Genomic DNA, 17423 nt, shown 5'->3' with positions numbered 1-17423 from the left:
AATCTCTGAATTTGTTGTAGGGGTACAGAGTAGTATAAGATAAGGTCCTTGCTCTCATTTCTAGTCTAATTAGGGAGGCCACACATCCATAGAAGTTAACTACAAGTACAGGAAGTGACAATGTATCTCTCAATTTTATGATTGTTAAGGGGCAGTTTATTCATGAAAACTGAACATAGAAGCAAGCACAAACAACTGTAACATTTTTTTTTTAAGGAGGTACAATATTTTTTTTTAACTTAGTAATTTCATAAAAGATGTGTCAACATTTTTTTAAGCCAAAAATTAATTGAAGGCCAAGAATGAAGGTTACTTTCCAGTTTCCTGGGCATTTCCATGAAACTTGAGTTATGAAATGTCAAGCCATTACGTTCATGTTTTTGTAAACTTTTCCTCTGTGTTCTACATCAGTGGTTTTTATTCTATCAGATACGTTTTCTTTCTAATTTTCACCCATAAATTAAATATTTGAAATATTCTATCAAACTACATTTAAATACTTTTCTCATTTTGATTACATCACTGATACAATGAAAGCAAAAAGCAATAAAGATTAAACGTGCTTAATTGTATGGTTGGTTGATGTAGTTTGCTGGGTTTTGTTGAAGGTAATTGTATAGTTTCTTTAAATCTTTGAAGTTTAGGAAAAAAGAGAAACAGCTTTGTATTGAGTTTGGGGGTTTCAACGCTGATCAAGGAAAAAGATACCACAAGGTGGCAGTAACACACAAGGGTCTTTACCAGGTTAGCACTTGGACAGGACTGCATGCTTGGAAAGCTGCCCAAATCGTGAGACTTCTCGGAGACTCGAGTGAAGGGCTACCACCTAGAAGGGGAGGGTAAGGAATTGGAGAGAAGTGGGAATGATAGCAGAGGGAGCTCAGTATAAGTGTCCTAGCACAGTAGGGAGTCCGCATATCTGAGAACTTCAAAGGGCAGCAGTGGCTTGGGGTCTTTATTGTCTTGGATTTTGTCTGTGGCTAGCGAATGGTTGAGTGCAGTTTCATGGAATGTGCAAACCAGATAGGCTCTAAATGGCTAAAACTAAGATTATTTTGGCTATGTATAAAGCAAACAGATGTATAAAAATTTGAGTTTGACACCTCATTGGTTTTTTGAACTAACGTTGCCAGCCTGCTGTGAAGAAGTAAACAATTCAGGGCCAGTATATGGGGACCATCTTTGGCTCATTTACTTAATGCCTGTGGATGCCCGTTACAAGTACCTTCTTGAGCCAGGAACCCTATTGGCAGTGACTGTTCTGAGTATATCATAATATTCAAAGAATATGGTGCTCTCTCCATTTCTCCCTAATATTGTGCACCTAGTGGATTCTCAGTAAATATTTGAATGTTAATATTTTATCAGTGAAACTTACCTCTACATTTGTCTTTAAATTTAGCGAGATGCTTAATTTAGTTGTAGTAGTTTCAATTCAGTTCAGCCCTTCAGTCGTGTCCGACTCTGCGACCCCATGAACTGTAGCACGCCAGGCCTCCCGGTCCATTGCCAACTCCTGGAGTTTACTCAGACTCATGTGCATTGAGTCAATGATGCCATCCAACCATCTCATCCTCTGTTGTCCCCTTCTCCTCCTGCCTTCAATCTTTCCCAGCATCAGGGTCTTTTCAAATGAGCTAGTTCTTTGCATCAGGTGGCCAAAGTTTTAGAGCTTCAGCATCCGTCCTTCCAATGAATATTCAGGACTGATCTCCTTTAGGATGGACTGGTTGGATCTCCTTGCAGTCCAAGGGACTCTCAAGAGTCTTCTCCAACACCACAGTTCAGAAGCATCAATTCTTTGGCGCTCAGCTTTCTTTATAGTCTAACTCTCACATCCGTACACAACTACTACGAAAACCAGAGCTTTGACTAGACAGACCTTTGTCAGCAAAGTAATGTCTGCCTTTTAATATGCTGTCTAGGTTTCTTCCAAGGAGCAAGCGTCTTTTAATTTCATGGCTGCAGTCACCATCTGCAGTTATTTTGGAGCCCAAAAAATAAAGTCAGCCTCTGTTTCCATTGTTTCCCCATCTATTTGCCATGAAGTGATGGGACCAGATGCCATGATCTTAGTTTTTGAATGTTGAGTTTTAAGCCAACTTTTTCACTCTCCTCTTTCACTTTCATCAAGAGGCCTTTTAGTTCTTTTTCGCTTTCTGACATAAGGGTGGTGTCATCTGCATATCTGAGGTTATTTCTATTTCTCCCGGCAATCTTGATTCCAGCTTGTGCTTCATCTAGCCCAGCATTTCTCATGATGTACTCTGCATATAAGTTAAATAAGCAGGGTGCCAATATACAGCTTTGATGTACTCCTTTCCTGATTTGGAACCAGAATGTTCCATGTCCAGTTCTAACTATTGCTTCCTGACCTGCATACAGATTTCTCAAGAGGCAGGTCAGGTGGTCTGGTATTCCCATCTCTTTCAGGATTTTCCACAGTTTGTTGTGATCCACATAGTCAAAGGCTTTGGCATAGTCAGTAATACAGAAGTAGATGTTTTTCTGGAACGCTCTTGCTTTTTTGATGATCCAGCAAAAGCAATTTGATCTCTGGTTCCTCTCCCTTTTCTAAAACCAGCCTGAACATCTGGAATTTCTCAGTTCATGTACTGTTGAAGCCTGGCTTGGAGAATTTTGAGCATTACTTTACTAGCGTGTGAGATGAGTGCAATTGTGCAGTAGTTTGAGCATTCTTTGGCATTGCCTTTCTTTGGGATTGGAATGAAAACTGACCTTTTCCAGTCCTGTGGCCACTGCTGAGTTTTCCAAATTTGCTGGTATATCGAGTGCAGCACTTTCACAGCATCATCTTTCAGGATTTGAAATAGCTCAACTGGAATTCCATCACCTCCACTAGCTTTGTTCATAGTGATGTTTCCAAGGCCCACTTGACTTGGCATTCCAGGATGTCTGCCTCTAGGTGAGTGATCATACTATCGTGATTATCTGGGCCGTGAAGATCTTTTTTGTATAGTTCTTCTGTGTATTCTTGCCACCTCTTCTTAATATCTTCTGCTTCTGTTAGGTCCATACCATTTCTCTCCTTTATTGTGCCCATCTTTGCATGAAATGTACCCTTGGTATCTCTAATTTTCTTGAAGAGATCTCTAATCTTTCCATTCTATTATGTTCCTCTGTTTCTTTGCATTGATTGCTGAGGAAGGCTTTCTTATCTCTCCTTGCTGTTCTTTGGAACTCTGCATTCAAATGGATAATATCTTTCCTTTTCTCCTTTGCCTTTCGCTTCTCTTCTTTACTCAGCCTTCTCAGACAACCGTTTTGGCCTTTTGCATTTCTTTTTCTTGGGGTTGATCTTGATCCCTGTCTCCTGTACAGTGTCACAAACCTCTGTCTACAGTTCTTCAGGCACTCTGTCGGATCTAATCCCTTGAATCTATTTGTCACTTGCACTGTATAATTGTAAGGGATTTGATTTAGGTCATAACTGAATGGTCTAGTGGTTTTCCCTACTTTCTTCAATTTAAGTCTGAATTTGACAATAAGGAGTTCATGATCTGAGCCACAGTCAGCTCCCAGTCTTGTTTTTGCTGACTGTATAGAGCTTCTCCATCTTTGGCTGCAAAGAATATAATCAGTCTGATTTCAGTATTGACCATCTGATGATGTCCATGTATAGAATCTTGTGTTGTTGGAAGAGGGTGTTTGCTACGACCAGTGCGTTCTCTTGTCAAAATTCTACTTCTTTCTGCTTCATTCTGTATTCCAAGGTCAAATCTGCCTGTTTACTCCAGATATTTCTTTTTTTTTTTTTTTTTTAACTTTACAATATTGTATTGGTTTTGCCATACATCAACATGAATCTGCCACAGGTGTACACGTGTTCCCCATCCTGAATCCCCCTCCCGTTTCCCTCCCCATACCATCCCTCTGGGTCATCCCAGTGCACCAGCCCCTACTCCAGGTATTTCTTGACTTCCTACTTTTGCATTCCAGTCCCCTCTAATGCAAAGGACATCTTTTTTGGGTGTAGTAGTTTACTGGTAAAGTATTCCATATTCTATTCCACATTCACCTGTGACATATCAGGTACTGTTTTAAATACATTCACATCTTTTTTTTTTTTAAGTCATGCCTCATGGCTTGCAGAATCTCATTTCCCCAGCCAGGAATTGAACCTTGGCCCTGGCAGTGAAAATGCTGAGTCCTAACCACTCAACCACCAGGGAATGCCCAGTACTTTACTTTTTACTTGTATCGTTTGGAAGAATTCAGTTGAAAGTAATTGTCCAGATAACTGAATTTAACTCCTAAATTATAAAACATTACAAAGTCTCATATTCTTTAGAAGACACTAAAAAAACTAAGCACAAGGTTATATTTATTACACCTTCTTATCTGACTTCTGAGAGCATTTCAGACAGATTGAATGTTTTATACTATCTTACTTTGTAGATTATCTTCACTCTTGAAATCTCTTTGGATGAATCTACCTACCTATAGGTTGGATCACATGAACAGTAGTGGTAGGCAGTGTCCAATATTAGTTGATTCAGAATCTGTAAATAATCTGTTCTTTTGTCTTTTCCATGGCTCATTATGTTGGAATAGTAATATCTTTCTTTTGGAAAGATAGTAGATGCAATAATATGTTTCTTTTGAAAATCTAGTTTATGTGGCAAGAAGTAGCGGGCTGGACTCATAGACTTTTTAAACTATGGATGGTTTATATGCTGATATATTGAGATTTTCTAAAGACGTTACTGTTATTCTTACAGAATGGAATCTAATTTAAATCAAGATGGGATGTCTAGACCATCTTATGTTTTCAGTGCTGACCCACTTGCAAGACCTTCAGAAATAAATTTTGATGGCATTAAGCTTGACCTCTCTCGTGAATTTTCCTTAGTTGCTTCAAGCACTGAGGTAAGTACAAGAAAAGTATTATGTTGATTGTCGTGATTGAGTGTTAATGGACGTGTGCACACATGCACACATACACTTTTTGACAGGTACGACTAAAGACGAGCTTTCCAAACCTTGTAGGTTTAAGACAGACTTATCTCAGTAATTTTCTCATGGTGCCCTAAATACAGAACAGTTGCTTTCCAAATAGTAGGTGCAGACAAGTTAATAACTATTTATGCCTAACCTAGTAGCCATTTGAGAAAAAATTAAATGAAAAAAGAATTTTAACATCCTTCTTCACTAACCAAAGGTTACTTACTGATGGGTTATGTGTGCCTTTTGGGTGCTGCACAACTTCTCAAACTTTGCAATCAGATTAGACACTGCCACCTTCGTTTCCTTTTCTTCATTGTTTTGGGGTTGGACTTGCTTTTCATCACAACAACCACTGAGAAATCCAGCTTCACTAAGATATGACTTTATCAAAACAAGTAGTGTGATCCAGTGTTGAAACCAAATTACTTCATGGTTTTCAACATGTGTCAAGTATTGGTATGGTTCTCTCAAAAATGTCAAGTATTCCACTATGCCCCCGGGAACTGCCGTTAGTTTAAAAAATCATGCAGATTAAAAAAAAATTAGTAGTGTTTAAGAAATAAACATAACGAAGTTTCTACCACCCTACCTGTTACTATGTTTGCTGTGTTTATAGACCTTTTCTTACAAATGTACTTTCATTGTATTTATATTCTCTTTATTACAGATTAGATTGTTAACTTTGATGCCTTAGAGATGTACTAACCCCTTTTATAAAGACAGATGGAGTGGATATATGCATAGGTATAACTGATTGACTTTGCTGTACAGTAGAAACTAACAACATTGTAAATCAACTGTATTCTTATAAAAAAAAAAGACTGAACTCTAATTAATGGAAACTGTGTACTTTGGGTTATAATGACATGTAACAAAGTTAGCACTCTGGTGTGGGGTGATAGTGGGGGAAGCTGTGCTTGTGTGGGGACAGAAAGTATATGAGAACTTTGTACTTCCTCATGTACTTTCTCTGTCCTCAGTTTTGCTGGGAATTTAAAACTACTCAGAGTGACTTTGTTGTGTGTGTGTGTGTGTGTTATGTAAGTAAGGGGTCTAGGAACTGACACTAGCAAAAAAGGCAGACTAGAATGCTCCAAGTCCTCATTTCCCCCATGAAACATTAAAACAACAACAGTATCTAGAGACTAACTAAAATACCTTTATGAGAGCTCTGAAAAGCAAAAATGCACACCAACCATGTGAATACCCAATTAAAAAAAAAAAAGCTATGAAATGGTAAAAAAAAAAAAAGATGATGGAAGGGGAAGAGGGGGTATAGGGAACATTGATAAAAGAAAAGTAATTATTTAATACCCATTTCATGTGTCAGGCTCTTCTACTTTAGCTGATTTAATCATAAAAGAAGAGAGGAAGGGATGGCCTGTTTTTGTACTGCTCACAAGCTGTCACTGGTTTTTGTAGTTCTAGATGGTTGAAGAAGAAAAATCCAATTTCATGACATGAAAGTTATATGAAATTCAAATATTGATTGGTTTACTTATTTTCTAGGTCTTCTAGGTCTGCTTTTGTATCACAGTGGCATTTGCTTGCTGATGGGCACATGTGTTTATAGTGTCTGGCTATTACAACAAAGCTTCTATGAAATTTTGTATACAAATCTTTGTATGGATATATGTTTCCTTTTTTTTCCCCCCTTGGATGAATACCTAGGGTTGGAATGACTGGATCATTTTTAAGAAACTACCAAACTTTTCCAAAGTGATATAGCATTTTATATTCCCGGTAACAATGTGTTAAGTTCTTCCACATCCTCACCAACCCTTGGTGTGGTCAGTCCGTTTGTTTTTAAATAGACTTCATTTTTTAGAGGAGTTCTATATTCACAGCTAAAATGAAGAGAAGATACAGTGATTTCCCATATTCTCTTTGCCCCCACATAGCTTCCTTCATTACTAACATCTCCCATCACAGAGGTACATTTGTTACAATTCATGGATGTACTTTGACACATAATCACTCAGACTGGTTACAATATAGTTACATCATGGTTTATGTGTGGTGTTACACATTCTATTGAACAAATGTGTAATCACATGTATCCATCATTATGATATTATTGAGTGTATTTTCACTACCCTGAAATTCATCTGTTTCACCTGTTCACCCACCAACATTGATCTTTTAACTATCTCCAGTGTTTTGCCTTTTTCAGAATATCATATTTTAATAGTTGGGATTATATGGTCTGTAGCCATTTCAGATTGGCGTCTTTCACCTAGCAGTAGGCATCTAAGATTCTTCCATGTCTTGCCATGGCTTGATAGTTCAGTTGTTTTTAGTTCTGAATTATATTCTGTTATAAGGATGTTCAGTTCAGTTCAGTTAAATTGCTCAGTCGTGTCCGACTCTTTGCGACCCCATAAACTGCAGCATGCCAGGCTTCCCTGTCCATCACCAACTCCTGGAGCTTACTCAAATTTATGTCCATCGAGTTGGTGATGCCGTCCAACCATCTCATCCTCTGTTGTCCCCTTCTCCTCCTGTCTTCAATCTTTCCCAGCATCAGGGTCTTTTCCAACGAGTCAGTTCCTTGCATCAGGTGGCCAAAGTATTGGAGCTTCAGGTTCAGCAATCGGTCCTTGAAGCGAATACTCACTTCTTTAGGATGACTGGTTGGATCTCTTTGCAGTCCAAGGGACTCTCAAGAGTCTTCTCCAACACCACAGTTCAAAAGCCTCAATTCTTCAGTGCTCAACTTTCTTTATAGTCCCCACCTCTCACATCCATACATGACTACTGGAAAAACCATAGATTTGACTAGATGACCTTTGTTAGCAAAGTAATGTCTCTGCTTTTTAACATGCTTTCCTGGTTGGTCATAGTTTTTCTTCCAAGCAGCAAGCGTTTTTTAATTTTATGGCTGCAGTCACTGTTCACAGTGATTTTGGAGCCCCCCAAAATAGTCTCTCACTGTTTCCATTGTTCTGAATTATATTTAGTTCTAATTTTAATTTCGTTTATAATTTAAACTAAATATGTGTAAGTATATATTTAGTTTATAATTTTAATTTAACTTATGTTTATAAGTTTAGTTGTGAATTATAATTAGTTCTGAATTATATTCCATTATATGGATGTACTGTGGTTTATTCATTCACCTATTGAAAGACATTTTAGTTACTTCCTTTTGGGGAACTATGAAAAAAACTTTTATGAGCATTCATGTGCATGTTTTCTGTGGACATAAGTTTTCAGTTTCTTTGGATAATTACCAATGAACGTGATTGCTAGATTGTATGGAACACAAATATGTTTAATCTTGTAAGAAACTGTTAAACTGTCTTCCAAAATGGCTGTAACATTTTGCATTCTCACCAGCAGTGAATGAGAATTCCTGTTGATGCACATCCTTACCAGCATTTGGTTGTCAGTGTTCAGATATTAGCTATTCTAATAGATGTGTAGTGATAGCTCATTTTAATTTGCATTTCCCTGATGACATAAAGTGTGGAGCATCTTTTTATATGCTTGTCATCTGTATATCTTATTTGATAAGATATCTGATAAGGTCTTTGACCCATTTTAATCAGTTTGTGTTCTTATTACATTTTAAGAATTCTCTATATATTTTGGCTAATAGTCCTTTATTTGGTATCTTTTTTGCACATATTTTCTCCCAGTCTCTGGCTTGTCTTATCATTGTCTTGATTATGTCTTTTACAAAGCATAAAATTAGTTTTAATGAAGCCCAGCTTATCTGTTACTTCTCTCATAGATCACGCCTTTGGCGTTGAATTAAAAAAGTCGTTAACAAACACAGGATCATCCAGATTTTCTAGAATTTTAATAGTTTTGCATTTTACGTTTAGGTTTGTATTCTTTTTAAGTTAATTTCTTTGGCGGGTGTGAAGTCTATGTCTAGGTTAGTTTTTTGCATATGGATGTCCAGTTGCTCCAGCACCATTTGTTGAACAGATTGTCTGCTCCCTCGTGTAGCCTTTGCTTTTTTGTCAAAGATCAACTGACTGTATTCATGTTGATCTGTTCCAGGGCTCTCTTCTGTTCCACTGATTCGGTTCTTTTGCCACTGCTACACTATCTTGATTACTGTAGCTTATAGTATGTTTTAAAGCTGGGTATTGTGAGTTCTTCATCTTTGTTCCTCTATTTCAATTTCATGTTGGCTATCCTGAGTAGTCTTTTTATTTTTAGTCATTCTAATAGGTATGTATTGATAATCTAATTGATATTTGCATTTACCTAATGACCAAAGATGTTAAATATGTTTTCATGTACTTATTTGCCCTCTGTGTGTCTTCAGAGAAATGTCAATTTAAATCTTTTGCCCATTAAAATAATTTTTTTTTAATTTTAAGTGTTCTTTATGTTCTCTGGATACGTCTGTCTGTCAGATATATCCTTTGCAAGTATTTCCTCTATGGCTTGTTTTTTCATCCTTCAACTGTTTTGGAAGAGAAGTTTTAAATTTTGACGAAGTCCATTTTACCAGTTTGTTCTGTTATGTATTGTGCTGTTGATGGCATATCTAAGAAATCTTTGCTTAAGGCCACAAAGGTTTTCTTCTATGTTTTCTTTTAGAAGTTTTTAGTTTTATATTTAAGTCTGTGATCTCTGACCCATTTGAAATTAATTTTTCTATACAATGTGAGATATGTATTCAAATTGCTATTTTTAAAATTGTATATAGATATCCAATTGTTCTAGCACAGTTGGTTGAAAGAGCTATCGTTTCTGTACTGCGTTTCCTTTACAACTTTGTCATAAATCAAATACTCTTGTATGTGGAGGTTTATTTTTTAATACTCTATATATTCTGTGTCATTTATGTATCTCTCTGGCTGTCGGTACCCCACTGTTTTGATCACTGTAGCTTTAAAATGTGTTGAACTCAGGTGGTAGTGTTAGCCCATCAAATGTCTTCTTTATCAGAATTGTTTTGACTGTTCTAGGAACTTTGCATTTATCTATGAGTTTTTAAATGAGCTTGTCAGTTAATCCCTCCAAAAAACTTCCTGGGATTTTTTGTTGGATTTGCATTGAATCTATAGATCAGTTTTGGAAGAATGGATTGGATATCTTAACACTGAGTCTACCAAATAATGAATGAGGCATATCTCCGTTTATTTTGGCCCCTTCTAATTTCTCTGAGCAATGTTTTTAATTTTCAGTGTATGGTGTTCCTGATCTATTGTTAAGATTTTTCTTTAATTAGTTTATAATTTTTGAGGTTATTGCAAATCGTATTTTTTTTTTTAATCAAATTCTGTTTCTTCCAAGCATATACAGAAACGTTACTTTTTGCATATTGGTCTTCTATCATACTACATTGCTGAACTCATTTAATAGTTCTGGTAACTTTTTTGAAGGTGTTGTCATATTTTTAACATATAAAAATGTAGATGTTCATGATGTCTGTGAATAAAGACAATTTTATTTCTCCTTCCCATCCTTTCCCTCTTCCTTTTTCTTCTCTTCTTCTTCCTCTTCCCTCTACTTCGCTCTTTCCTCCTCTCCCCCTCCTTTCAACTGATGACTTAGGCTAAAACATCGAGAACCTCTCATATAGTGTTGAATAGAGGTGGTGAAAGCAGAAATCCCTTTGTTGTTACTCATCTTGCTACTCTTCTCTGATTCAGTCTTTTGTCATCAAATATGCTGTTAAGTATAGGTTTCTTATAAGTGCTCTTTATCAGGTTAAGGAAGTTCCCTTCTGTTCCAGTCTGCCTGTAATTCTTATTATGAATGGATGTTGAATATGTGTATCAAATTCAAGTCACTCATATGCACTTCTTTTGCATCTAGTAGTGATGAAAGTTTCTCATTTGTTCTTTTAATCTACTAATTGATTTTTGAATGCCAGCTTGACCTTGCACTAGGATAAACTATTTTTTGTTAGGATATACTTTCCTGTTTTATGTATTAGCTAATATTTTGTTAGGGAATTTTTGCCTCTCTTTTTTCCTGACAGGCAACTTTTTTTCAGATTATATTAAAACAATTACATGTCAATAATAAGAAAACAGTCTAATAAAAATGGACAAAAGATTTGTACAGATACTTAACAAAAGAAGCTATACATAGGGTTAATACAGACATGAAAAGGTGCTCAACATCATTAGTCATAGTCAGTTCAGTCACGTCCTACTCTTTGCGACCCCACAAACTGCAGCACGCCAGGCCTCCCTGTCCATCACCAACTTCTGGAATTTACCCAAACTCATGTCCATTGAGTTGGTGATGCCATCTAGCAATCTGTTGTCCTTTCTCCTGCCTTCAATCTTTCCCAACATCAGGGTCTTTTCAGATGAGTCAGCTCTTTGCATCAGGTGGCCAAAATATTGGAGTTTCAGCTTCAGCATCAGTCCTTCCAATGAACACCCAGGACTGATTTCCTAAAGGAAGGATGGACTGGTTGGATCTCCTTGCAGTCCAAGGGACTCTCAAGAGTCTTCTCTACCACCACAGTTTAAAAGCATCGATTCTTTGGTGCTCAGCTCTCTTTATAGTCCAACTCTCACATCCATACATGACTACTGGAAAAACCATAGCCTTGACTAGACGGACCTTTGTTGACAAAGTAATGTCTCTGCTTTTTAATATACTGTCTAGGTTGGTCATAACTTTCCTTCCAAGGAGTAAGCGTCTTTTAATTTCATGCTGCAGTCACCATCTGCGGTGATTTTAGAGCCCAAAAAAAGTGAGGTCAGCCACTGTAGCCATTGTTTCCCCATCTGTTTGCCATGCAGTGATGGGATGGGATGCCATGATCTTTGTTTTCTGAATGTTAAGCCACCTTTTTCACTCTTCTCTTTCACTTTCATTAAGAGGCTCTCTAGTTCTTCTTCACTATAAGGGAAATGCATAAATTAAATCCACAATCAGATACCACCCTCACACCCACTAGAAGGGTGATAATGAAGAAGACTGGCCCCACCATCCACTGGTGAGTGTACAGAGCAACTGACATGTTTATCCACTGTTTGTGGGAATAGAAGATGGTACAACACTTTGGAGAACATTTTGCCTTTATCTTATAATTATTAGGGATATTGTTCTGTAATTTTTTCTGAGGATATCTTTGTCAGATTGTGGTATTCAGGTTATGTCAAACTCAAATTAATTGAAAGGTGTTCTCTTTCCATTTTCTTAGAGTTTGTCTTTAATTTGTGTAATTATAATCTTAAATGTTTGAGAGAATTTACCAATAAACTACCAGGTTATTGCAAATGGTATTGGTTTTTGGAGGGTTTGGAGTTTTTATATAGGATTATTTTGTTTGAATATAAGTTGAATTTCTTTAATAAGTATAGGGTTATTCAAATTTTCTTCTTGTGTCTTGTTTGGTGAATTGTGTTTTTCATGTAATTGTTTTCTTTTTACTTTTTAATATAAAGCATTTCTTTAAAATTATTTTTAAAAAATGAACTAAGCGAATTCCTTTCTTAAAGGAAGCAGTAAGGAGAATATAATACACCAAAATAAATAAATAAATAAAAAATGCATGATGGTCTTGAGCATTTGGGTTAATTGAGTATTCTGGGGACTTGTGATTTACTCTACTCTTCTATGTTTTAGTGACTTTCAGCCCTGTTATTTGTATTGGTTATAAAAGTTACAGTTTTATGCCAAAGAAGCATATTGTAAACTTTAAATATAAATATAGAAGGCAGGGAAAATTGAGTCTTCTCTGGCATTTTTGTTTTTTTTTAAAACAGATTTGTTTTTCTTTAAACAAATATAAAATGGATGAAAACAGAAGAGTCACTGTTTGCTTAGAGGTTTTGTATAATCTCAGATTATTCTATAACAATCAGCCACTTTAAAGAAAGGTGATCTCTGAAACTCTACATTTTGTATCTTTAAAATATTTTCTCCTTTTTAAGGCAAACAGTTCTGAATCTAAAGATTATCTCCAAGTTTGTCTTCGAGTAAGACCATTCACACAGCCAGAAAAAGAACATGAGTCTGAGGTTGGTGCTGAATTTAATTTTATAGTTTATTTCCATTAAGTGAGCACAATATCATCATTTTAATGTACTTGTTGTGGGTTTTTAATTATTTGTGTTCTAGGGCTGTGTGTATATTCTGGATTCACAGACTGTTGTCCTGAAGGATCCTCAGTATACTACCCTTGGTCGTTTAAGTGAGAAAAGCTCTGGGCAGATGGCACAAAAATTCAGTTTTTCCAAGGTAGGTACCCATATGAAACTGAAAATTTTTCTTTTAAGATAAAAAGACTTGGCTTGAGCTAAATTGCTGCTGCTGCAGCTGCTAAGTCACTTCGGTCGTGTCCGACTCTGTGTGACCCCATAGACGGCAGCCCACCAGGCTCCCCCATCCCTGGGATTCTCCAGGCAGATACAGTGGAGTGAGTTGCCATTTCCCTCTCCAATGCATGAAAGTGAAAAGTGAAAGTGAAGTTGCTCAGTCGTGTCCGACTCTGTGCGACTCCATAGACAGCAGCCCACCGTCCATGGGATTTTCCAGGCAAGAGTACTGGAGTGGGGTGCCATTGCCTTCTCCAAAATTGCTACCTAATTGTATATAATGAACTCTACACACCTGTGCGACTCCATAGACAGCAGCCCACCGTCCATGGGATTTTCCAGGCAAGAGTACTGGAGTGGGGTGCCATTGCCTTCTCCAGAATTGCTACCTAATTGTATATAATGAACTCTACACACCTTGTGCTTATGAAACTTAGATCTTAGATTCTGGTATTTTTTTCTCAATGGTAGGGCTCAACTTTTAGGTGTATAAACATATAATTGGAAGTGAATAAATCATTGTAAAAATCTTACAGTCTCTTTGTGGTTGGTGGAAATGTTCTTTTAACAGTTTAGATGAAAGGTTATTGGCTGGATCAGATTTCTATCATGAAAACTTTTGGCAGTAGTTAAACTAGGAATTGTATCTGTTGGGATTGGGGATATGTCAACTCTAAGAATGAGTCTTGTAAGACAGATCTTTTAAATATTAAAAATATTAAAGGGTAGAACTCATGACTATTAATTAACTTGAATTTTCTAAAACTACTTGTTTTAAAAAATGCTTGTTTAGGTTTTTGGCCCAGAAACTACACAGAAGGAATTCTTCCAGGGTTGCATTCTGCAGCCAGTTAAAGACCTCTTGAAAGGACAGAGTCGGCTGATTTTTACTTACGGGCTAACCAATTCTGGAAAAACTTACACGTTTCAAGGTAAATGGTTTTATTTTTGGTAGAAAGAAAAAAGGAAGCCCTAATATTTGCTCATTTTCATAATACTTATAGTTATGTTTCCATTACCTTGCAAATTTACTCTGTTTTTAATAGTAATAGCATATTGAATGTGTATTGCCCATGGCTTTTAAATCAGATTGACTTAATTTGTAAAACTGCTTTACCCATATGATAGAGAATTAAATGATGATGAAAACTTGGGAAAAGGACTGATGTAACATAAGGAATTAAGCAAAGAAAACCAGGGAAACACTTTATATTTTATTTTACTTTTATACTTTGTGATAATGAATGATAGCCAGTTTTAAAATCGGATCTGAATGTAAAATTTCAAGTTTTACATCAGACTAATAGCTGATAAATGTCAGTTATACAATGAAAACCAAAGTGATGGAACACTGAGTAATCTGCAACTTTCCTCACTTTTTGTCTTAGCTTTTTACTCTTGCCTATTGGTGGTATAAAAGGAGTCTTGGTAGCTCAACAATGTTTCTTTACTCTTCCTTAGTACTTTGAGAGACTGTAAAACACAAATTCTTGTCATAGGCACAGAAGAAAATACTGGCATTCTTCCTCGAACTTTGAATGTATTATTTGATAGTCTTCAGGAAAGACTGTATACAAAGATGAACCTTAAACCACATAGGTCCAGAGAATACTTACGGTTATCACCAGACCAAGAGAAAGAAGAAGTCGCTAGCAAAAGTGCATTACTTCGGCAAATTAAAGAGGTATGGGAGTATTTAAGCAGATAAAATACACATAATTGTGACCTTTTATTAGCTCTTCAGTTTGTTTTCAGCCTGTATTGAAATAGCTTGTTGTAGTTGTTGTCTTTTCTTTGTGATTAAAAGCTTTTTTGAAGACATTTCTTCATTTTGTATTGTACAAACAGCTGAAATGTTTAAACAAAACAAATGTAAATGTTCTTTAATCATTTTAGGTTGTAGAAACAGCAACTTTCTATATACTGATTTTTTAAAATCCTTTTTCTATTTGTAAAAGTAATGTGTATATACAAAATCTAAACAAGAGGATATGAAAAATAAAAAAATAATTTTCTATAATTTCATTTCTGAAGAGAAAAACTAATATTAACAGATATGAGCATATCCTTTTTGGTCTTTTTCTCGGTATACCAAAAATAATAAAGTCTACTGAGGTTTCTGTGTACGTCTATACATTGTGTAGTCTGTGAGTCATGTCCGATTCTTTGTGACCCCATGGATTGTAGCCCCCCAGGCTCCTCTGTCCATGGGATTTCCCAGACAAGAATACTGGAGTGGGTTGCCATTTCCTTCTCCAGAGCATATTCTGGACCCAGGGATTGAACCTGCGTCTCCACCTTGGCAGGCGGGTTCTTTACCACTGAGCCACCTGGAAGTTCATCATATCAGATCAGTCGCTCAGTTGTGTCCGACTCTTTGCGACCCCATGAATCGCAGCACGCCAGGCCTCCCTGTTCATCACCAACTCCTGGAATTCACTCAAACTCACATCCATCGACTCAGTGATGCCATCCAGCCATCTCATCCTCTGTCGTCCCCTTTTCCTCCTGCCCCCAATCCCTCCCAGCATCAGAGTCTTTTCCAATGAGTCAACTCTTCGCATGAGGTGGCCAAAGTACTGGAGTTTCAGCTTTAGCATCATTCCTTCCAAAGAAATCCCAGGGCTGATCTCCTTCAGAATGGACTGGTTGGATCTCCTTGCAGTCCAAGGGGCTCTCAAGAGTCTTCTCCAACACCACAGTTCAAAAGCATCAATTCTTCGGCATGCAGCCTTCTTCACAGTCCAACTCTCACATTCATACATGACCACAGGAAAAATCATAGCCTTGACTAGACGAACCTTTGTTGGCAAAGTAATGTCTCTGCTTCTGAACATGCTGTCTAGGTTGGTCATAACTTTGCTTCCAAGGAGTAAGCGTCTTTTAATTTCATGGCTGTAGTCACCATCTGTAGTGATTTTGGAGCCCAGAAAAATAAAGTCTGACACTGTTTCCACTGTTTCCCCATCTATTTCCCATGAAGTGGTGGGACCGGATGCCATCATCTTCATTTTCTGAATGTTGAGCTTTAAGCCAACTTTTTCACTCTCCACTTTCACTTTCATCAAGAGGCTTTTGAGTTCCTCTTGACTTTCTGCCATAAGGGTGGTGTCATCTGCATATCTGAGGTTATTGATATTTCTCCCGGCAATCTTGATTCCAGTTTGTGTTTCTTCCAGTCTAGTGTTTCTCATGATGTACTCTGCATATAAGTTAAGTAAGCAGGGTGACAATATACAGCCTTGACAAACTCCCTTTCCTATTTGGAACCAGTCTGTTGTTCCATGTCCAGTTCTAACTGTTGCTTCCTAACCTGCATACAAATTTCTCAAGAGGCAGATCAGGTGGTCTGGTATTCCCATCTCTTTCAGAATTTTCCACAGTTTCTTGTGATCCACACAGTCAAAGGCTTTGGCATAGTCAATAAAGCAGAAGTAGATGTTTTTCTGGAACTCTCTTGCTTTTTCCGTGATCCAGCCGATGTTAGCAATTTGGTCTCTGGTTCCTCTGCCTTATCTAAAACCAGCTTGAACATCAGGAAGTTCATGGTTCACATATTGCTGAAGCCTGGCTTGGAGAAGTTCATATACACACGTAAATATAGTCATATAAAAACAGTTGCATATATCTTTATTCCTTTTTTTTATATGTGGGATAATGGTCTTTTATTTGAACAAAAATGAGATTTTATAGACATTCTATAACTTGCTCTTTCATTTAACATATCATAAATCTGTTACTACATTAGTTCACGTGTCTCATTGGTTTGTTTTTTCCTTTTTTTTAAATAATTTTTTATTAAAACATGTTTTAATAAAGTTATACTTGTCTATTTTTTCCTTCTGTGCCTTTTGGATTTTGTGTTATGTTTTTGCATGTTTATTCTAAAATTGTTAAAAACTAGTAACAATCTTTTTGGATATATTGAAAACACTGATGGGGATTTGTTTTTAAATAATTTAGAAATCAAGGTTTCAAAGTAGTGTTGCTCAGTAGAGAGTAAAGTTCAGAGTCCATGATTATGCTCTCTGAAAGTAAAATAATATTTTAACAAGATTTGTAGAGATTGGTGGATATTTGTATAGATAATTCATAGAGGAAATTCAAGTCATTAATATTGAAAAAAAATTCTCCAACAGGTTATCTAGTTAAAATATTATTTTGCCTGTGAAATTATTAAAATATTAAAAACTTGAGATCATATTT

The 17423-nt window shown here is 36.6% G+C and overlaps 1 protein-coding gene across 4 annotated transcripts in view; it reads left to right on the top strand.

Annotated features, from left to right (window-relative positions):
* KIF20B (kinesin family member 20B) overlaps positions 1-17423 on the top strand; it is an 83933-nt gene that overhangs the window by 1341 nt on the left and 65169 nt on the right. For all 4 annotated transcript variants that reach the window (XM_027529183.1, XM_027529182.1, XM_027529180.1 and 1 more), the window contains exons 2-6: positions 4743-4890; positions 12834-12920; positions 13021-13140; positions 14011-14149; positions 14717-14901. In XM_027529183.1, coding sequence (XP_027384984.1) covers positions 4743-4890; positions 12834-12920; positions 13021-13140; positions 14011-14149; positions 14717-14901 — 679 coding nt within the window. The remainder of the gene's footprint in view (positions 1-4742; positions 4891-12833; positions 12921-13020; positions 13141-14010; positions 14150-14716; positions 14902-17423) is intronic.

The sequence above is a fragment of the Bos indicus x Bos taurus genome, chromosome 26, assembly GCF_003369695.1.
Source record: "Bos indicus x Bos taurus breed Angus x Brahman F1 hybrid chromosome 26, Bos_hybrid_MaternalHap_v2.0, whole genome shotgun sequence".
NCBI classification, from domain to species: Eukaryota; Metazoa; Chordata; class Mammalia; order Artiodactyla; family Bovidae; genus Bos; species Bos indicus x Bos taurus.
This window is presented reverse-complemented; position numbering and strand designations above follow the sequence as displayed.